We start from the raw sequence: 20,944 nt of genomic DNA, 5'->3' as shown, positions 1-20,944 counted from the left end.
TCTGTTGGTGCCCTCCTGATGGTAAAAACCAAAGCAACCAAACTGATGTTGATGAAAAGCAGCAGAACCATTTTGTACAAAGAAAAAATGGACTGCTCAATTCTCAGCTAGCAACCTTAATAGCTGAAGAAATGAATCAACAATCCAAAAACTCTTGCCTCCCAAATTAGGCACTCAATGAATGCCTGCTGAGACTATCACTAATGAGAAAAAGAATAACTCAAGAAATAGTGATATAATTAAATGACTCTTTTGTCAAAATTCTTTGCCACCAAACCGAGGCAAAACTCTCATGTTAATTGCTCTTGTAATCGGTTGTTTTGAGCCTAAATGCCTCTCAACTCCGGCCCCATCTCACCTTCTTGTCTCCTAGTTGGCCCAAGTTTCTCTTACTTTATCTCGGCCTTGAATACTAACTCAATCTGTTTTTACATTGTGTTCGCTTCTGTTTTCGAAGTTATTTTTAAATTATTTTGTTTTAAAAAATTTTAAATTTAAGTGTTTTTTTATAATTTTAATAGGCTGATAACATAAATAAAAATATAACAATAAAAAGTTCGATTGTCTTATACCTATTTGATTAAGTATGTGCTCTGTAACATGATATATTATACCTTTTTAAAGTATTTTTTAATTAAAAATACATTAAAAAAATATTTTTAAAAAAATAATTTTGATATTAAAAATATTTTTTTAATAAAGGTATGCATATCAATGTTCGATTAGCCAATAGTTTTCATAGAATTAGCTCCAAAAATAAGTTTATTTCAAACACCCGTTTTTTTTTCCTTTGTAATTTGTACCCCCCCCTCTCTCTCTCTCTCTCTCTCTCTCTCTCTCTCTCTCTCTCTCTCTCTCTCTCTCACACACACACACACACACACACACACACGATGTACAATTGGGCCTCTAGTCTAGAAGGTCAAGAACCGAAGATGTTGAAGTGTGAACCATAAAACAGGCAAAAACAAATATAAATTATTGGAGCACCGACGACCTCTTAAATGGATGACAATCGACAAGGGAGATTCCGTTTTCATTCATTTTCATTAATAAATTGAAACATAACAAAATTGATTCCACGAAATCTATTTTTTTGGAAGGTCAGTATTTTACACGATTTCTTTTTCGTACTTAATTGTCATATGAATATTACTTCTTATTTTTTAAGTATAGGACTCAAAAACTAGAGGAGATAGAACATAAATCTAAAATATTGACCTAATTAAGGAGAGATATTTTCTTATTGATTTTTTAGATTGGTAATAAAAAAATTATTAAGTTTTCTTAATATAAAAATCCAATATAAGAATGTCTTTAAAATTATTGAAAAAAAAACTCAATCTTAATAAACTTACAAACCAAAAAAAAAAATCTCATATAATATTGATAAACTCAAATTTAACGGATTCAAAAAACCTCTCGAAAGCCTAAAAACCCATAGTCTCGGGTAATATGTCCAAGCTCAACTTCCTTGGGCTTAATCAAAAAAGGACTCAGCTCCCTTGAATTCAACTATATTTTGAATCATATTCTCTTTACATCCTTAAATGCATAAAAGTTCTTTAAGGATCCACTATATTTTTATCGATATTAATATTATGTAAGGAATAATGTGTAAAAGTCCTCTAAGAGCCCACCATATTTTCATCAACATTAATGTTCGTGTAAGGAATATTTATCCCTCATTAATGTATATGTTAGAGATAATTTTTCTTATTAAAACTATAAGGATAAAATTATACTTTAACCTCTCATCTCTATAAAAAGATAAGACTCGTGAGCTATAATTAGACCATAAATTCTTCATACGTCGAGTTCAAAATTTTTAGTTTCTATTGTATATTTATTTTCAAAATCTCTCTCTAAAATATCATAGTTTTTTCTTTTAAAAAGATATTTACTTAAGTATCAAAGAGTTCTCAAATTCATTAAAAAAAATCTTTTACAAGTATCAATCACCGACTACTTTAACTTACCAAACACCGGCCACTCGATCAGAAAAAATAAATCAGATTATCAGAACCAATAAATTAATTAATTATTCAAGATATCAACCTTGCTTCTAAGATATTTTAGGATATCATAAAATATAATAAAATAAAAATACGAGAAAGAACATAGAAGGAATATTTATGAAGGAAAAAGAAGTATGACGTCCTATTAATTATATACATCTAAAAACCTATAGACTTCTCAATATATAATTCAAGAAATTGTCCTTGCATATGTACATCTTCTTATTCTTTTTTCTTTCTTTTTATAAATTGCACATATACATCTTCATATCAGCGTTATAAATAATTTCACATTGTCAACCAAGTAAAATAAATGGTTTTAATTTTGGGTAAGCTTAAAAAAGTCCCTAATCTATAGGATATTCCCAATTAGATCCCCGACCTTTTTTTTTGTCTCAATAAAGTCCCCAGCATATCAATAGATTATCAATCAGGTCCTTTGCTAGTTTCAGTTACCAAGACACTTAAAATTGACGCGATTTCTCTTTCTCCTATTAAAACCCATGACTTCACTAAAATCCTCCTATCTATCATGTGATAAAACGGATTATAAAAAGAAATGTAAATGTTCTATGTTTTTTTAATATTATCCAATCTATTACGTTTTATGATTTTTCATTACAAAAAAAAGGAGAATAATGTGAGTTTTACTTGACTACTTAACAATTTTGTTAACTGAAACTAAGTGATAATTTATTAAAATGCTAGGAATCTAATTGAATAGAAAATTAGGTTAAGGATCTAACTGATTTTGCCTGTAAAATATTGGGTACTTTTACGAGGCTTGCCCTTAATTAAAAATCAAAGAAGCACAACTCAGTATTATATGCCATGTATATGGATTCCCAAAACAATTCTCCCAACCCTATGGATACCAGGGCAAAACACCCAAAATCACTCTAAATAATCCCATAATTGTATCGCGAGATGATGCGGGGCATTCCATGTTCTGGTAGGGCAGGGTAGGAAAATCTTTCTTTTTTTTTTTTTAAGTGAAAGTGTTCAAATTAACCTATGTATACCTTGATTAATTTCTTAAAATTTTAAAGTTAACAATTATGTAAATTTTTAGTTACTATTAGGTTTATAACATTCAAACTAGTAATTTTTGAAGAACAAACTTAGAACTTGACCAATTAATCTCCCTGTTCTTATATGGACAAGCATCTTTTTGGGTGGTGAATGTGTTATCAGGTAGCCACGTATAGAGAAATTTTCTTCCAATTCCCTATGTAAGAATGTCTTAATATCATGTTGCTCTAATTCCAAATCTAACATATCTATCTATGACAATGGAATTATGATAGAACTATGTCTAACCATAAGAAAAATACCTCAATGACATCGATATTGTTACTCATTTTGGGCTCCATGTAAAAAAAATCAGAAAAAAGAAAATATAAAAAAAATAAAAAATATTGAAAGAAAATATAAATATATATATATCAGTGAAGTGAAAAGAATATACCAAAACGCTTAAGAAATTTTTGACTGCCTTTATTGACAAATAAAATTTAATTTAATGAGAAAAAATCAAAATTGAATGTTTAAGGACTTATTTGGAATTTATCAAGATTTAATTGAATTTATTGAGGGCTTAATTGCTAGAAAAAATAATTTTTAAAAGTTAATTTAGGCTTTAATTGAAAGATTTTAAAGTCTAAAGGTTGAATTGCAATTTTTAAAAGTTAATTTGATTAAATCAAGATTTAATTACATAAATATTAAAATTTGACAGACAATCAATATGATTATCCATAGATTTTAAAGTCTAGAGATTTAATTACATAAATAAGAGGTTTTGATCAACAACACTGCATGTAAATAATCAGCATTAAATCATCCTATACATCTATCTTTTTTATTTTTAATTTCAATGCAATTTTTAAATCGAAAATGCAAGCCTTACATTTAGTTATATTATTGGTATATTTAAATTATACTAGCAGCCTATTTGTAATTTATTTATTTTTTTTTGTTTATATCCAAACCCGAATCTCTATGATATAATATGTATTTTAATTCATTTTATTTAAACAAATCGAGTTCTTACATTTATTTGTTTTATTTTTCAAATTGGCTAACCAAAAAAATATCTTGAATGACGCATACACGTTAACCAGTTGACCAAGAAGCCTATTAGGAAGACGCTCCCAAGTTCTATCCCCATTTACACGGTTGCGTCAAGAGTGGTTCCATGTATAGTATAAATGCTTTTCTTACTTCGCCATCCTCGAATCATTTCGAAAACTTCATTATGTTGACTTTGGCTTCTTCTTTTTAAAACAAAATCAGATTATTTTAACCATGTGTCAAGTAATAAGAACTCAAGGCTAAAAAAATTATTTTTTTTAATTTCAAAATCGAGTTTTATAATTGCTAATATAATGATCACTTGAGATTTATATGGTTTTTAATTTCAGAACCAGTGAAATTAGTTGAGATACATGCAAGCTGATTCGGATACCTATATTAATAATAAATTATTTTTATAAAAAATGTTTATGATTTTTTTAAATATGCTTACAATATGCTTACAATCATGATCTGATTTCAGGAGCAAATACAAATTAAATAATATATTGGGTAGTTTTTCTCATAGTTTTTTTAAAAAATATATTAAATAATATTTTTATTATTTTTTAAGAAATTATTTTTAATATCAACCCATTAAAATGATTTAAAAATATTTAAAAATTAATTTTAAAAAATTCAAATTCTATGAAAAACCGTATCTTAGAATTCTAACCCTTTTCTAAGTAGAGCAAAAAAAATAAAAAATAAAAAATAAAAAATCGTGGCCCAAATGAAGTACTTTTGTGCTTGAACTGATGGGCATCAAGAACTGTTATTTCCATTTTTTTATTTTTAGTTTTTTCGTCCAAATGAAAAGAGCAGAACTGGATGGTAATTGACCATTCAAAATTCTTTTATTTTTTTATTTTTTCTTCTAGGACAAAATGTGGTGTTTACATTTTAAAACATATTAAAATAATTTATTTTTTAAAATTTATTTTTAACATTAGTATATTAAAATAATTTAAAAATATTAAATCAATTTAAAAAAAACCTTAAAATTTTTAAAAAAAACACATTTAAACCAAAAAAAAAACAGAAAGGTGTTAAGTTATGTCCAGCGAACATCTCAGAGTCGTACCTTTTAATAAAGGAAATTAAATAGCATCCATGGAAACAAATTGTTTTAAAATTTCATTTATATCTATAAAAAAAAGTTTCTTCAACGTCATTGGATTGAATTGTCACGGCCACTAATTATGCGATAAATCAGTGTGGTTTTTTTTATTTTATTAATATAGGTGTTCGAGTCAGTTTATATGCACCTCGATTAATTCCATGAGCTCTAAAGTTAACGATTATGTAAGCTTCCGATGACCATTATATTAATCATCACATGGAAGTAAACTCCTGGGTTTTTTTTTTACAAGTGAAAGTGGTGAGTTCGGACAACAAAATTATTTAATCAAATTTTATATGATGTGTTTAGATGGAGACTTGTTACTAAAATTTGATTAAATATTTTTGTTTATTTAATCAAATAATTTTCCCTTGACAGTGTCAAGTCTTCTCGTAAAATCCTCAAACTCTTGTGGTCAAATCTCCATCGTATGGGTAAAGAAATCATGAAGGGTGGATGGCATTCTAAAAAACAATTCATATATATAATATTTGTTAAAAACAATACCGTGATACCTAACCGTTGACCAGATTAAAATATTTAATTTTATGATAGCAGGAACTTTTTATTTTTTTATTATATACAAAAAAATAAAAAATAAAAAATAAAAAATAAAAGAAATGATTTAAATTCAATTAAAACAAAATGATATGCTAGTATAATTTCAACTTTTCTGATTTTTATTTTTACAGAGAAATATAGCTTTTTTGTTTTATGTTTTTTATTTATAAAAAAACAATCATAAAAAAATATAAAAAATTGGACGACCTAAAACAAGGGCAAGAAAGGCACCCTCTAGTTAAAGTCCTTGTATCTTAGCACCACGCTCCATTCTTCATTCGAACTTTTGTACCAAAATATTTGTGTTCTCAACAAATTCTAATAATTTTGACATAAATATATTAAAAAATATATATAAGGATATTACACTGTAGACATATAGCCACTCGAGTTAATTTTATGAAACCCGCAATCTTCATTACAGACCAGCTAGGCTTAATAACTCTTTTTTTATTAATTTATTCTTCATTTAACCATATATCAATAAAAATAACAAAAATCATAGAATAAAATTTAATAAAACAAAATCACCGTGAAAAGCTATATAAAATCTGAGTTCATGACTTTATTTGGGGTTAACTTAAGATTAGGATTAGACGGAGTTCCGCGTTGTAATTACACAATGTTTTTATAAACAAATGAATTGGTTTGTATTTAAAATAAACTTTTATGTATTTTTAAATTGATGTGCTGATATAAAAATAAAATTTTAAAAAATAAATGAATTGGTTTTTATGTAAAATAAATTTTTATGTATTTTTAAATTGATATGCTGATATAAAAATAAAATTTTAAAAATAAAAAATTATTATTTTTATATATTTTCAATTAAAAAATATTTAAAAAACAACCTTACTTATTATTTCAAACATTTCTTTAATTGAGTGGTATTGAAAGGCGTGTTTAGCAAGGTAAAAGAGCCAAATTTGAAAGGGGCACTTGTCAAGGGAACACGTAGAGGAGGTACCGTGTTAATGTTTGGTCGTTGAAAAGAAAACGACGAACACTGAGCTGCAAAAGTTAGCAGGCAACTCCTCTTCTCGATCTGTGTGCCAAAACCGTTTCCTCCTCCTCTGATTATTGATTCCACGTAAATTTTTATTTACGTGTTTGGCTGTCAAAGGGCTAATATAAAATATTTATATGTGTATTGTATTTTTTTTTAAAAAAAAAATTTTTATTTATATATACTTTTTTTAACACGGGATAACCGAGCCAACTCACACGTATCACAACTAATTTTCAGATCTATTAAGTATTCTAAAAGCCTAATAAATAAATAAAACACTGCCGAGAAAAACATGCATTAATGGTAACACTCGAACTCAAGAGGTTGAGGGAAGGAAATCATGCCTAGACCGCTACCATTAATTGAATAAAAAAGGTGGTTGGCATGATCAGTTTTACTTAAAACTTTTTAAATCTTTAATTAAAGCCTTGCAATATGGCATTGAAACCGTCGCTAACTGAGTGCCCGAGGCACAAAACTATTAAAGTATCCAGCTCGCTTTGACCCATTCCTAGTCTTTCGTGATGGTTGGATCGAAGACATGAAACTAAGAGAGCATAAAGACAATTCACATTAGTGCCCATATTCTAAAATATTATCAATTAAAAATATATTAATTTTTTTAATATCAGTATATAAATATATCGATTTATTTTGTTCTCAAAAAAAAAATTAAAAGTATTTTGTCAGGTAATTTAATAATAACACTAATAAAAATCAAACATTTCTTTGAATTGATAATTTAAAAGAACACTGAAATGACGAAATGATTCTAATAGAAGATGAAGTAAAAAGCTAAACGGAATATAAATATTTATAGATGCTTGTTAATGATTATTTTTAATATTTAAAATTAATCCCCAATTTTTTCTTTATAAAAAAACTAGACAATATATAAATTTGATCCTCTTGCTTTTAGACATTTGCTCCTCCAGCTCTTCAAAGTTGTAAATATATCCTTGACATTTCTACACCCAAATGCATTTTTGGAATGATTGTGTATGAAAGTAGGGTTTAAACGGATTATTTTACATTTTTCCGATTCAATTTTTTTATTTAAATTAACTATTATCGCTTTTATCTTATTTAAATATTTAATTTAATATACCTTTGTAAATAAAACAATTTGACCCAATCAAGAAAGATGAGAATTTTTTTCTTATCACTTTTAAACAATTTCTTAGGTAGTGTTTGATTAGATTCTTTTAACAAAAGTGACGAAAAAATAATAAAACAAGAGACGAGGGACTATTGTGGTTGGTAAATATATAAGATAAAATGAATATATTTGTATCCTATATAGATAAGATAGGATAAAAAGTGAAAAAAATTTATTTAACTCTTATAATTATTAAGCTCAAACTTATATATCTAGATATTATATTTTTTTCTTACTTTAGTTTACATTTAATGTTAAAATTAATAATAATATAATAACATTAGTTATAAAACTTAGACCAACTTGGCGAGTCAACTCTGAATTCAACTAACACAACATGACCTAGTCAAAACCCGAGTTAATTTACAACCCAAAGTAAGACATTGAGCAAAAACTTGTTGATTTTTTTTTAAAAACAATTCTTTTGGTCAAAACAACCTTGTTTTGATAATTTATTTTTAAATTTTTAGAGTCAATCCCAGTTGATTTTCTTAACTCGGGTCTTGTTTTGTGATGAGTTTTAAAACTAAAATAACAATTATTTTTATTTTTATATGTCTTGATTGAATAAGTTTGAATTAAGAGTTTTTTTACCAAGATATTTTAAAGATAAAAATAATAAATATTATTTTTCAAAACATGTCTTCTTTATACTTCATCTTATAAAAATACATAAATTTATTCTAAAATAATCTAATAATTTTTTTTATATATATATTTATATCTGAACCAAACACATTTCTATCCCTACTATATACATCTCTTTTACCCCGAAATAATAATCACAACACTACTCCCATAGAGTTTGGCCTAAACAACGTGTGGACAGCATGTCACGTGAGTTTTTAGGCTTCACAATTACAGCACGGAGATGCCTCCCTGCCAAGCGTCGTGTAGTCAAGGCCGAAGAACCATATATTTCACTGAACTTTTAAGTCGAAAAAACATGAATGTTAGTAAAATCAATAAATACAAAATATTATTCTTTCCATCCCATAACCAAGAAAATTAGAATTTTTCACATAAATTAAAAAATATTAAATATTATGCCAACTCATTCATTTTTTTTATTATATTCACTATAATATTTTTTGAAATTAAAAGTAATTAAACAAAAAAACGTGAATAAAATTTTAAAAATAAAGTAATACAATTTGGTATTAGGTTTTTAGGATTCTTAATAATATATATATATATATATATATATATATATATATATATATATATATATATTTGGACATATAAATTAGGAAAAAATAACTCAATTTATGTGATAGAGAGAGAATTTAGGATCACAAGTCGTTTTCCATGTCCTCCTTTCACGTCATGAAAAACCAAGGACAAACCAGTTTGTTGCCCAATCTTCAAGCCAATGAACCCAAAATCACATTGTACCCCTACTATCTATAAATAATTACCGCTCATGCCATTCCTGCCGCTTCCACCCTCTCTGTCTCCTTCCATATCAACGTCGGCAAGCATTGAGCTAAACGGCAATGGCAATTTCCTAGTGAACACAGATCCGAATCCGTAATTTAGTGTGTGTTACTACTGTGTTTGTTACTATAGCTTATTTTTTAAAAATATATTAAAATAATATTATTTTTAGATATTTTTTATTTTAATATTATCATATTAAAATTATTAAAAAGTATTCTTTTTATATCGAAAACACTTCCAAAACGCAACGGAAGATGAAACCCAATGCCAATCACTGTCTTTAATAACCTACCTTTTATCTCTTTGGGCAAACTACAGTTTAATCCTTATAGATCCATTAATATTCCAGTATAACCACAATATTGTTTAAATTTACTAATTTCACACCCTTATAGTCTTAAAAATAACTGAAGTAACAAAGTGCTTGGGAAGTGGAAGAAAAACGAGGGAGAAACTGGAGAAATTGCTATAAAATTATGATTTTTGGAGCGCAGCTTTTTATAAAAGCAACTTTCTTTTTCATATATAACCAAGAAAAACCGTTTTCTCTTTTAATATTTTCATTCATCATATATACTATAATTCCTTTTATTTTCATCCATTCCTTTATTTTTTTTTCCCAAACACTATTAAAGTTCATTTATCTTAGTTCTCCTCTCAAATCCGCATGAATTTTATAATATCTTATAAAAACAATTGAAATCTTTAAGAAAACTAAAAGGAATTTTTTCCTTTCTAGTCTAAATAATATTGATATTAATACAGTGTAAGAGATAATATATACAAATTTTTTAAAAATCCATCTTATTTTCATCAATATTAATATTTGTGTAAGAAATATTTATATTTCATTAATATATATGTTAGAGATATTTCCCCTCAATAAAATTATCATGACAAAATTAAACTTTAACCTCTCCTTTTTATAAAGAGAGAAGACTTTTAGGTTGTAAATACACCATGAATCCTTCAAACACTACGTTCACAATCTCTATTCTCTATTGCGTATATATTTTCAGAACTTCTCCCTAAAATATCATTACACTTTTTTTTTTAAAAAAATACCTACTTAAGTACAAGAGAGTTTCTAAATTCATCAGATGAAACTTTTTACAGATATCAAGCATCAACTACTATAAATTAATTAATTATCTAAAATATAAACCTCGTCCCTGAACTACTAAGACTTGTTTGGAACATCATAACAAAGCCGCCTTGACGGCATGACCTGATAGTTTGAGGGAACAGAATAAGAAAATTGAATGGTCAAGGGCTTAGTTGTGTGTTTAGGAAGTGTTTAGACCAATTAGCAAAAAACTATTATGATAGACTTTGAAAATTGTAAACTATAAGGGTTGAAGTGGAGGATTGGTGAAAACGTAGGGGTAAAGTCAAGTTTACCGTACAAAAGAGAAGAGGAAGCGCGTATTAAAGGAGACTCGTGGAGGCTTTCATTGCGATGCGCGGAGGAGAGGTGACTAAGCATAGGCATTCATGCCTTAATACAGACAGATCCTCTCTTCTTCTTCTTCCTCCTCTACACATGTCCGATCGTAACGTTTTCTTCTCTCTCTGACAAACCCTAACCTAACCTTCCTCTCCTGTTTTGCGCTCTTGATTCTTTTGTACACACTCACAGGTTTGAAATCACTCGCATTACAAAACCTGCATTGCTCATTTGTTAGATTTCTTTTTGGTTTTCTAAAAAAAGAAAATAAAAGAAAAGAAGAGTTGGGTTGCTCAGAATATTTGTGTTTTGGTTGCAGAGAGGGAGAAAAGAGAGGAAAAATGACGACGGAGGTGGGAAAAGTTCTGTACATAGTGGTGGTTGATGAGGAAGAAAAAAGAGGGAAAGGGAAAGGGAAAGGGAAAGGGAAAGAGTCTTTTAGATATACGCGTCCGGTTTTGCAGAGTACTCTGCAACTCATGGGATGTAAAGCCCGCCATGCTTTTAAGGTATAACACAAACCTTTTCCTTTTCGTGAATTTTTGTTGTTGGAAATTCTTATTATCTTTTTTGAATCTTTCTATGTTTTTAAAAGAATTGTGATTAGCTGTAGATTGTAATTGATCGCGGGAAAGAGCGGTTGATAGATCTGGATTCTTGACTACAATATGTTCTATGAATGTCCTGTCCTGCATTATTTTGAATAAAATTTGCACTTTTTTCTTACATTTTTGTATAGGAAATGGAAATGTAATTCTTTTCTCGGATCATGTAATTTTCATTGATTATATATTTTTGACTTTGCTTGAAGTTGATCATTTATGTTCATGAAAACATGAAATCTTTTTACAGAAACATTCAATCATGCATAAAAAATCTTGGCAATTTAAGGATTTGAAGTGTTTTAATCATAGTCTATTCTGCGTATTGCATTGACAACTTCTGAGTTATTCTTAGTTTGCTAATTGGATTGTGCACATAATTATGAAATTAGTTATAGCTGTTGACCAGTGACTTGATATTTTGTTTTTTCCTAAAGAGAGTGGACAAACCTTGCTGAGTGTGCCCCTTCTCTTTTCAGATTAGCAAAAGGGTTTTTGAGGTCATGAGAAATGAATTTTCAAACGAGGTTTCACTTTCTAAAGAAGTTGAGATAAGAGTGGTGGATACTTCAAAAGAAAATTCTGAGAGGGAAGATGGCTTGTCGAGTGGAGGTAGCTTGGGCAAAATAGAGGTCAGCAATCGTTTGGTTTCAGAGGAAGGTAGAAATAAGAGTATACCATTTGAACTGTACAAAAGGCGTACCACTGTAGTTGCTAGAAGGGAGAGTTTCTTGAATGTTGTTTGTGATGCTCTGACTGAATATAAGTATGTGGGGCCTAACCAGAGGGAGGACTTGGTTTTGGCATGCAGGTAAAGTGTAATCCTTTTATTCCTTTGTTTAGACATTATTTCTATCCATGATGAGTAGATGAGTGTTGTCACACCCGCATTTATTCCTTTACAAGGTTCTTACGGTGCTAATGGTCATCATTTGTGATTCTTGGAGTATTCAAATATTCTTGTATTGATATGGGTCTACTTGACATATTTTCCCCACATGCTGCTTTACAATTGTGGATATGAAGGAATAAATTCGTAGCTCTGAATGAAAATAAATGAATAATTAGTTCTGCTCTCCCTGCTGTTATTTGTGCTTGCTGGCTGTTTCTTGAACCTGTCATATTGAACATGCTCCATTGCATGTCTTTATTGCTAGATAGGCACTCTTTGTCAGGTTGTGCTGAAGAGGCAGTGGTGTCCAAGTATTGAATGTGGAAAATTGTCTTGTTCTGATATTTATACTGTTTTGTGGTTTTATTGTATGCTGTGGTATGAACATGGTAAAGAGCAGTTAGCTTTCTGTCATTCACTCTTTAGCAGAATTCATTTGCTCCTCCCTTAAATCCAATACATCTTGTATGAATTCTGTGTTCAATGAGGTACCATCTTTTCATTGCAGAATCCGTGAAAGGAAGGAATCTGTAACTGTGCTGTTGTGTGGTACCAGTGGCTGTGGGAAATCTACTTTGTCTGCATTACTGGTACTTCTTTTACCAAGTAACCATGTTCTTCTTCGAATCTATAATAATGGTTTTTGTCCTGTTGATTTCTTGCTTGTTTTTGGAAGAGGAATTTTGCATGTTGTAGTATGTAGTTTTGATAAAAGGGTTGCATTTCTGTGTGTTTTGACAATTCAGAGTGTTCTCCATGGTTGATACAGGGTAACAGATTAGGAGTTACAACAGTGATATCCACTGATTCTATACGACACATGATGAGGAGTTTTGTAGATGAGAAGCAAAATCCTCTGCTTTGGGCTTCTACATACCATGCTGGGGAGTATTTAGATCCTGAGGCAGTTGCAGAAGCAAAGGCTAAAAGAAAAGCAAAGAAACTGGCAGGCATTGCAAATTTGCGTTCTAAGGATGAATTGTCTGATGGTTATACAGCTGGGAAATCTGGTAGTGGAGCACCAGAGGTGACTTCTGGTACTGCTGAGTTTATTAGTCCGAAACAAATGGCGATTGAAGGGTTCAAGGCACAAAGTGAGATGGTGATTGACAGTCTTGATCGTCTGATTACTGCATGGGAAGAGAGAAAAGAATCAGTAGTTGTTGAGGGTGTTCACTTGAGCCTTAATTTTGTGGTAAATAAATTCCATCAAATTACAGGTCTTTCTGCTGAATTTCTTTCTTTCTTTGTATATGGGCAAAAATATTTTTTTCAATTCTGATATGCAGATGGGGCTTATGAAGAAACATCCTTCAATTTTACCATTCATGATATACATTGCAAATGAGGACAAACACATGGAGCGATTTGCGGTCCGTGCAAAGTACATGACACTGGACCCTGCTAAGAACAAATATGTGAAGTACATTAGAAACATCAGAACAATCCAAGAATATCTTTGCAAACGGGCAGACAAACATCTTGTCCCCAAAATCAACAATACAAATGTTGATAAGAGTGTGGCAGCTATCCATGCAACAGTCTTCAGCTGCCTACGAAGGCGGGAGGCAGGAGAACAGCTCTATGACCCTACCACAAATACCATTGCTCTTGTTGATGAGGAGTACAGGAACCAGTGTGCTGCAAACTCATTGAGCTCCAAGGGGATGTTTCAGCTTATTCAGAGAAAAGGTTCTTCTAGGCATCTGATGGCTCTTCTTAATACTGACGGGTCTGTTGCAAAGGCTTGGCCTGTTGATTCAGTAGATGGTAATGGGAAGCCTGGATCAGGCCAGGGGACTGATAGTGGAAAACAGATTCCAATGTATGGACCATTGCAGATAGGCAAGGCTGAACCAGTTAATCTTCAGTTTGGGCACTTTGGGATCAGTGCTTGGCCCAGTGATGGTGGCACGAGTCATGCTGGAAGTGTTGATGAGTCGAGGGCTGATGGGACTGATACAGGGAGCAGGTATTACTCCTCTTGTTGCAGCTCGCCAAGGATGCTTGATGGGGCTGCCAAGGAGGTATTTGAACACTTGTTTTTGTTAATCAATTAAAGCTCATATATTTTGAATATCTATGTTGAGGAATAGGTAGATAATTTTGCAATTAAAGGAATAAGATACATAAATGACAGTCTAGCCATCATTGATGTCATTGTTCAGCAGTTCAGGTTATTATCATTAATGATGAAAGATCTGCAATTGATTTTCTATAGACTGCCTTCTTTCTGATTGGAAGTTTAACTTTTGATTCTTCAGCTGAAGGAGGAGCTTTCAGTGCATGGCAGTGATGAAGAAGCTGACGATCCACCTGAGGTGGACAGTGATGAGGATCCTAGTGATGATGATGCTGAGAAGCACAACCATGAAGAGGTATGTGTTAGCATGTTTTATTTTATTTCTATATTTTAAAACATTATTCATAAAAAAACACCAAATATTAACATTTGTGCATTAATTAGATTTGTATTATATCAAGTTGGTATGAGTGCTGTTTAAACTGCTAAAGGATCTGGTGATTGGCACTGTTCCTTAGGATAGTGCAGCTAGGAAACCCCCAAAAAAATGCTTTTATTGTAAAAAAGGCTGATACTTGATTTTATTGATCATTTTTTTATTTTTTATTTTTGTTAGTCCTTACATGCATGTCTTTCTCTGATGTACAGATTGGCTCAGTTGACGAGGAATCATCAAAATCAGATGAAGAATACGATGATCTGGCAATGCAGGATGTACAGGAGAACGGTTATTGGTCAGACGATGATGAGGAGTCCAAAGACAGGCTTCCACCTATTTCTTGGGGCCATTCAAGCCCCAAGAGAGGAGACAAGTACAGGCAGAATCTAGAGCGCTTCCTTAGCACCAGAAGCGAGCAGGTGGCCGAACCACTACGCTCTTACTCTTCCCTGCTCAGGGAGAAAGGTGAGAGGAGAATGTTGAGTTCAGGCAGTCTAAAAATAAGAAAACGTTCACTCAGCATTCCTGCCAATGGAAAGCATGAGTCCATGGTTGGTGATCCTATTCTCTCTGGAGCACCCCGGAGGTAGCTAAAACGATGTTGTCCTTTTTTTTTCTTTTTTTTTCTTCCTTTTTCCTTGTTCATTTTGTGTCTTCTAGAGAGAGCAACTAAGGCATTTCACCATCTCGTGTGCATCATAGTAGAGTTGCATGACTGGGAGAACTTGTATGACACACCTTGTTCTTTTTGCTTTCTTTTTTCAGCAAAAGCAATCAAGATAATGAAAATAACTGCAGTTATTTGAAAGATAGTAGTAGTGTTTTTAATCCTAGGTGTGTGTATACCTGCTTATCTGCTAGACATGCTAGCTAGGGCATGGCTCCAAAATAGAATAGGGCTAACTGGTGCAAATGAGACAAGATGCTTATTTTGACTAGACATTCTAGCTTGGGCATGGCTCCGTTAATTAATTGGAGTCTGGTTTACAGAATTGAAGAGAGTGGGTCATTCTAGCTTTAGCATCTATCCTAGTTTTGAAATTTGGATTGTGGGTTAGCTGAATTAATTGGAGTTAATTTAGATTATTTAGGATAATTAATGATATATATTTAGATTATTTGAGTACCTTGATCTAATTTATATCTCGGGTTTTGTTATGCTATGATTTCTATTATTTTCTAAATCATTATTTCTATTATATAAGGGAAAAAAACACCCATAATTTATTTTAAAACATGGATGATAGAAAAAACACAAGAACATTATTAGTATTTTTTAGTTTCAAATATTTTAAATAATATTGTGTATGCATTTAATTTTACCTTTATTTTTATAAGTTTGCATACTGTTTCACTTTGCTTAAAATAAAAAGTCAAACGAAGCATTGCATTTAATAAATCCCCAAGTCATAACAACGGTATGGAGATGAATTTTAGGGTTTATTTTTTGTTCTTTTTTTCCTTGAGATAGATTCGTATTGAAAAGAAGACTAGTTGGCATTTAGAGCTAACATAAAGGAATTGGGGAATGTTATTTTTTTTAGGAATTTTTTACCACACTAACATCAATCACATATCATAATCTGCTTGTTACATTTATATTTGAACATCTTCTGCAAATGGCTTTTTTTATTAAAAAAAAATCAATATATATATATATATATATATATATATATATATATATATATATATATAAAATTTTATTTTTCTATACTTGATTTATATTGGATATTAGATTTTATAATTTACTGTGGTTTGTTTTTTTTTACGGTTATCTTAGTCTTATAATTCATATTATAATCTTGGCGTGTTAATTCGGTTGACTCGAATTTTTTTTTATCTATTTTTTAATTGATATATATATTTTTTAATTTTATTATTCAACATGTAGTTGATTATGAATTAGGCTTTGCCATTCGTATCGGTTTGTTTTCAAAAAAATTGTTTTAGTCTTATGATTTAGGTTATGAATTTTGCGAGTTAACCTAAAGAAACTTAGATTATTTTATTTTTTAAATTATTTTTTTTTCAATTTCATCATTCAACAATAAGTTTATTGAGAATTGAGTTTTATAATTTTTTTTTATTCTTTATTTGAGGTTATTATGGTATCATGAGCCGGGTTGTAAATTTAAAAAGTTTACCGAGTTTGACCTGAATTGATCTAATTTATTGTCTTCTCAACATTAAAAAAAGATATCATATTAAATTTATTTAAGTCAAACTATATTTTTATTAATTATTCAAGTTATTTTTAGATTCGTCAAATTAATTGTGTTAACTCTTATATTTTTTTCTGTTTAAAATTTAAATTATATAATTTAAATTTAATTTATCTTTGGATTTAAAGCACCCAAAACGCTGTGAGATTAAAACATACCATCCTAATAAAAAAAAAAAAAACAGAACTCCTATTATAATGAAATTGACAACCTTAGAACTGAGCTAAGAACTTGATGCCAACCGAAGGGATCAGGTTGGGCTCTTGCCGTTGAGTTTAAAATCCAACGGAGCTGCATCCGCTTGGGCTGATCTTAGCCATGGACACTACTGTGTTTTGCGTTGCATGAGGCTCAATTTTGATAGCAATCCAACAAGTATTTATTACATAAAAAAAATCGACCAGATATTCAATCAACCGAAGATTTTTCTTGATTTTTTTTTCTACTATTAAGGTTTAGTAAAAGAAATTTATTTTACTTTTTTTTTTCTTTTTTAAAAAACTAGATATGGGTTTCCCGTGAATAAAGCATGTTAGCCACTCAAAACGTGAGAAAACGACCGTACATTTTATGGGCCATGCAAGGATGATTTGTAGATATTATGCACACTGAAGTACGATTAGAGGGGTGGATGATGGAGACAGGGGGATGAATTTTGGAGAAAAAAAATCTAAAATAAATAGTAATTAAAATAATAAAAATAAAATTTGAATGATAAAAAATTATAGGGAATGAAATTGAAAAAATATTATAATTTGATATATTATGTATAAATTAAAAAATAATGGGGGGTGAAATTAAAAAAAATTATAAAGCCGAACTACCTAATGCTAAGGTTGATAAGTGTAGAAGATTATTCTATGACCTTCAAGCTTCGATGGAAAAGGAGAAACAACGCCAAAAGGATAAAAAATAAAAAAGAGCAGTAGTGGTTATCATTCAAAAATATATATGCAAGTGGATGACAAGACGTGTTTATTTGAAATTATTATTGGCCATTACTTTCATACAATGTTTTTAGATGCAAATGCGTACAAGAAAAGAACTCTAAACGCTGAAACAAGAGGCAAATGAAATCCATTAAACCTGTTGGTGATTCGAGGATGAATCATCTTGAAGAAAGAGGGAAAGATACGATCCAAATAAGGTCGGATTCAGATTTTGGAGTAAAATTTTCTACCGTCTAGTTTTATGCTAATGATTATAACTCCATATCTAATCGTTGGATAAGCTGAAACTTTACTAGAAGATTCTAGAGGTATTGATCTATGTTGGGGTAAACTTTCAGTTGAATCAGAATTCGGGAAGGACTTGCTATATAGGTCAGAATAGGTTATACAAATTTTTTTATTTACTTCCTTTTGACTTGTGGACTTTCTATTTGGCAATGATCTTTTTCCTACAAGGATGTGACAACTTGTTTTGGGAATCTCCTAGTTCTACAATGATCTTTAATTGGTTGCAACCTAGTTTCTAAGTGTGGCAAAGATTCATTAATGTTTCAGAATCATTTTCTTATATGGATTCCTTATTCATCCTAACTACACAACGAAAGAAGAGCTAATGACATTTAATGACATATTGGTTTCTAGGAGAAATGGACAAATAAAGATTAAGGACTTATGAGCTTTATTTTTATTTTTATTCGCTACGGTCTAAGGCTTGTTTGGGCTTAATTACTACTTTATTTTCTGTTAGGATCCAAGGCTTGCTTGGATTAGGTTATAATCCTTTTATTTCAGGGTTTTTAGGTCAGTTTTGTAAGTGGGCCAAATCAGTTTACTCCATTAGAATTATTTTTTCAAAAACTATTTAAACTCATGTAACCTAAATTTCAGCAGCTATGAATGAATATTACTCTGATTTTTTTTTTAAATTTTAACATTTGAGAGTGATTCTTGCATTCTTCTGTTCTATAACGAACTGAATCTAACTTATCAAAGATTAATTGACTTCGTGGTGTCATTCTACTTCATTCCAATAGTATTGGTGTCTTGGAGCAGATTTTCATTGTGTCACACTCATATTAGATCTATTTTGGCTTTCCAAGACTACATCTCCATCTTAATTGTGGGTTGCGTGACCATGTAATCTCAAGGTTCGTATCACCTATACTAACGTACAACATAACTTTTCTATCACAGTGTATTTAGACGCACATTATGTGAACTTTTTACTTAGATAATAAATGACTCCTTTCTTTTTGGTTTTATCATGTTGGCCTAGTACACATCTCATAGCTGCTTTAGTCACTGTCAGATATAGTATTAAAAGCCTTGTTGATACAAGAGGAACAAACATATGCGGGTTCTGTAAGTACTGCTTGATTTTATTGAAGGCTTTTTGACACTTCTCATTCCAAGTTCCAAGATTCTTTTTCCTCAGTAGCTAGAAGATAGATTTACATGTTGTTGTTAATTGAGATATGTGACATCTTAAGCCTCGATTGTCAACCAAAAAGAGAAAAAAAAGACAAACAAAAGCAATGATAAAAGCATTTTAAGACAAGTAATGTTGGTTTACATTTTAAAAACCATTAGAGCTTTCTGGCTCACCCAGTTTTGAAATTTCTCGCCTTTAGCCAACTTTCGCATAAAGGTCTTGATGGAGAATTCTTTCAGAGTATGGATGGTTAGCTGTGACCACACTTCATCTTCCTTTCCAGTCTCTATCCTCTTGTTATCTCTTTTGACGTTATCTTCCTACAAGATATTTATGTCCATTGTAGTGAGCTTCTGACCAAGGCTTTCCATTCCTTTATCAGGTTACATCATATATGCAGCCTTTGAAAGTGAAACCCTGATTGGCAGGATGACCAAATCTTTTTCTTCGGGCTCTTTTCCTTCAATCTCGATCATCCTTTTATTTCTCCTCACACCAACAACCCATCTGTAATCTTTATTTTTAGTCATATATCTAAGCCCGAATCTTTAATCAACACTTTATCTTTATCAGATTGACCCTTTTTGGCATTTCGATGTTAAGGTTATATTAAAATGGAATTTCATGTTCCAAAAAGCATTTAGCTGCCATTCTTATTGCTTTTGAGATCTTTGACCTTCTCAGCACCCTGTTCTTAGGAACCCAATTAGTGTTTACAATTTTTAAAGCATAGTTGCTCTCATCTTTGCAATCTTCTGCCTCAATAAATGGTATAACCACATTCCTTACAATAAGAACTGTTTCTTCAGCCTTAACAGTCACCAACATGCCATTCATGATGTATTTTAAGTATTGGTGTAATGATGAAGTTACTGCCCCAGTTGTATGAATCCAAGGCCTTCCTAATAACATACTATAGGAAGGGTGAATATCCATCATTTGTAGCGTCACCAAGAACACATGTGGCCCCATATATAGTTTTATTTCTAGAGTCCCAACTACTTGTCTGGATAAGCCATCATACATTCTCACCGTCATGGTAATAGGCTTTATATGTGAATTATCAACAAACATCTCTTTTAGCATATGTTTTGGCAGCACATTAAGAGCTGATCCATTGTCAATGAACACTTTATATATGAGGCAATCTTTGTATCTAATAGTGATGTACACAGTCTTGTTGTGTCTGGTTCCCTTTGCATCCAACTCTTCTTTTGTGAAATACAAGCAATTGGTTACATAGATTCTCCCTACCAAATATTTCATGGTTTTAAGCTCAATGTCCTGAGGCATATAAGCCTCACTCAGCACCTTTTGTAAGGCATTTTGGTATGGCTCAGATCTGAGTATCAAGGAAATAAGGAAGATCCTGACCAGGATTTTCTTTAGTTGATCTATTATGCACTATTCACTGTGTTTTATCAACTTCAGGAATTCATTCGACTCTTCCTAAGTCATAGGTTTGTTAACCTCAAGTTTCTTGTCAAGATTTGCCACTTCCTTGCCTTTAGCTTTTCTTAGCTCTTTGTGATGAAGTAATGACCATTATGGGTT

At 30.7% G+C, this 20,944-nt stretch overlaps 1 protein-coding gene across 1 annotated transcript; it reads left to right on the top strand.

Annotated features, from left to right (window-relative positions):
* The first annotated feature begins 10,827 nt into the window (after positions 1 to 10,827).
* On the top strand, positions 10,828 to 15,594 carry LOC133680330 (P-loop NTPase domain-containing protein LPA1 homolog 1). The gene is made up of 8 exons (XM_062103198.1): positions 10,828 to 11,022; positions 11,150 to 11,339; positions 11,912 to 12,243; positions 12,833 to 12,914; positions 13,094 to 13,519; positions 13,614 to 14,351; positions 14,589 to 14,702; positions 14,996 to 15,594. The coding sequence occupies exons 2-8, from the start codon at positions 11,172 to 11,174 to the stop codon at positions 15,374 to 15,376; spliced, it is 2,241 nt and encodes a 746-aa protein (XP_061959182.1). The 5' UTR covers positions 10,828 to 11,022; positions 11,150 to 11,171; the 3' UTR covers positions 15,377 to 15,594.
* Positions 15,595 to 20,944: the final 5,350 nt, after the last annotated feature.

Source organism: Populus nigra, chromosome 19 (genome assembly GCF_951802175.1).
Source record: "Populus nigra chromosome 19, ddPopNigr1.1, whole genome shotgun sequence".
NCBI classification, from domain to species: domain Eukaryota; kingdom Viridiplantae; phylum Streptophyta; class Magnoliopsida; order Malpighiales; family Salicaceae; genus Populus; species Populus nigra.
Note: the sequence above shows the minus strand (reverse complement) of the source record. Positions and strands in the feature narration are given on the sequence as shown.

Bases quoted from the DNA above. Each gene is read 5' to 3' on its own strand.
- LOC133680330 (XM_062103198.1), top strand. From the start codon at position 11,172: ATGACGACGGAGGTGGGAAAAGTTCTGTACATAGTGGTGGTTGATGAG. The intron at 12,244-12,832 runs GTAAAGTGTAAT...TTTTCATTGCAG, and splicing joins GACTTGGTTTTGGCATGCAG to AATCCGTGAAAGGAAGGAAT. The intron at 13,520-13,613 runs GTAAATAAATTC...TCTGATATGCAG, and splicing joins ACTTGAGCCTTAATTTTGTG to ATGGGGCTTATGAAGAAACA.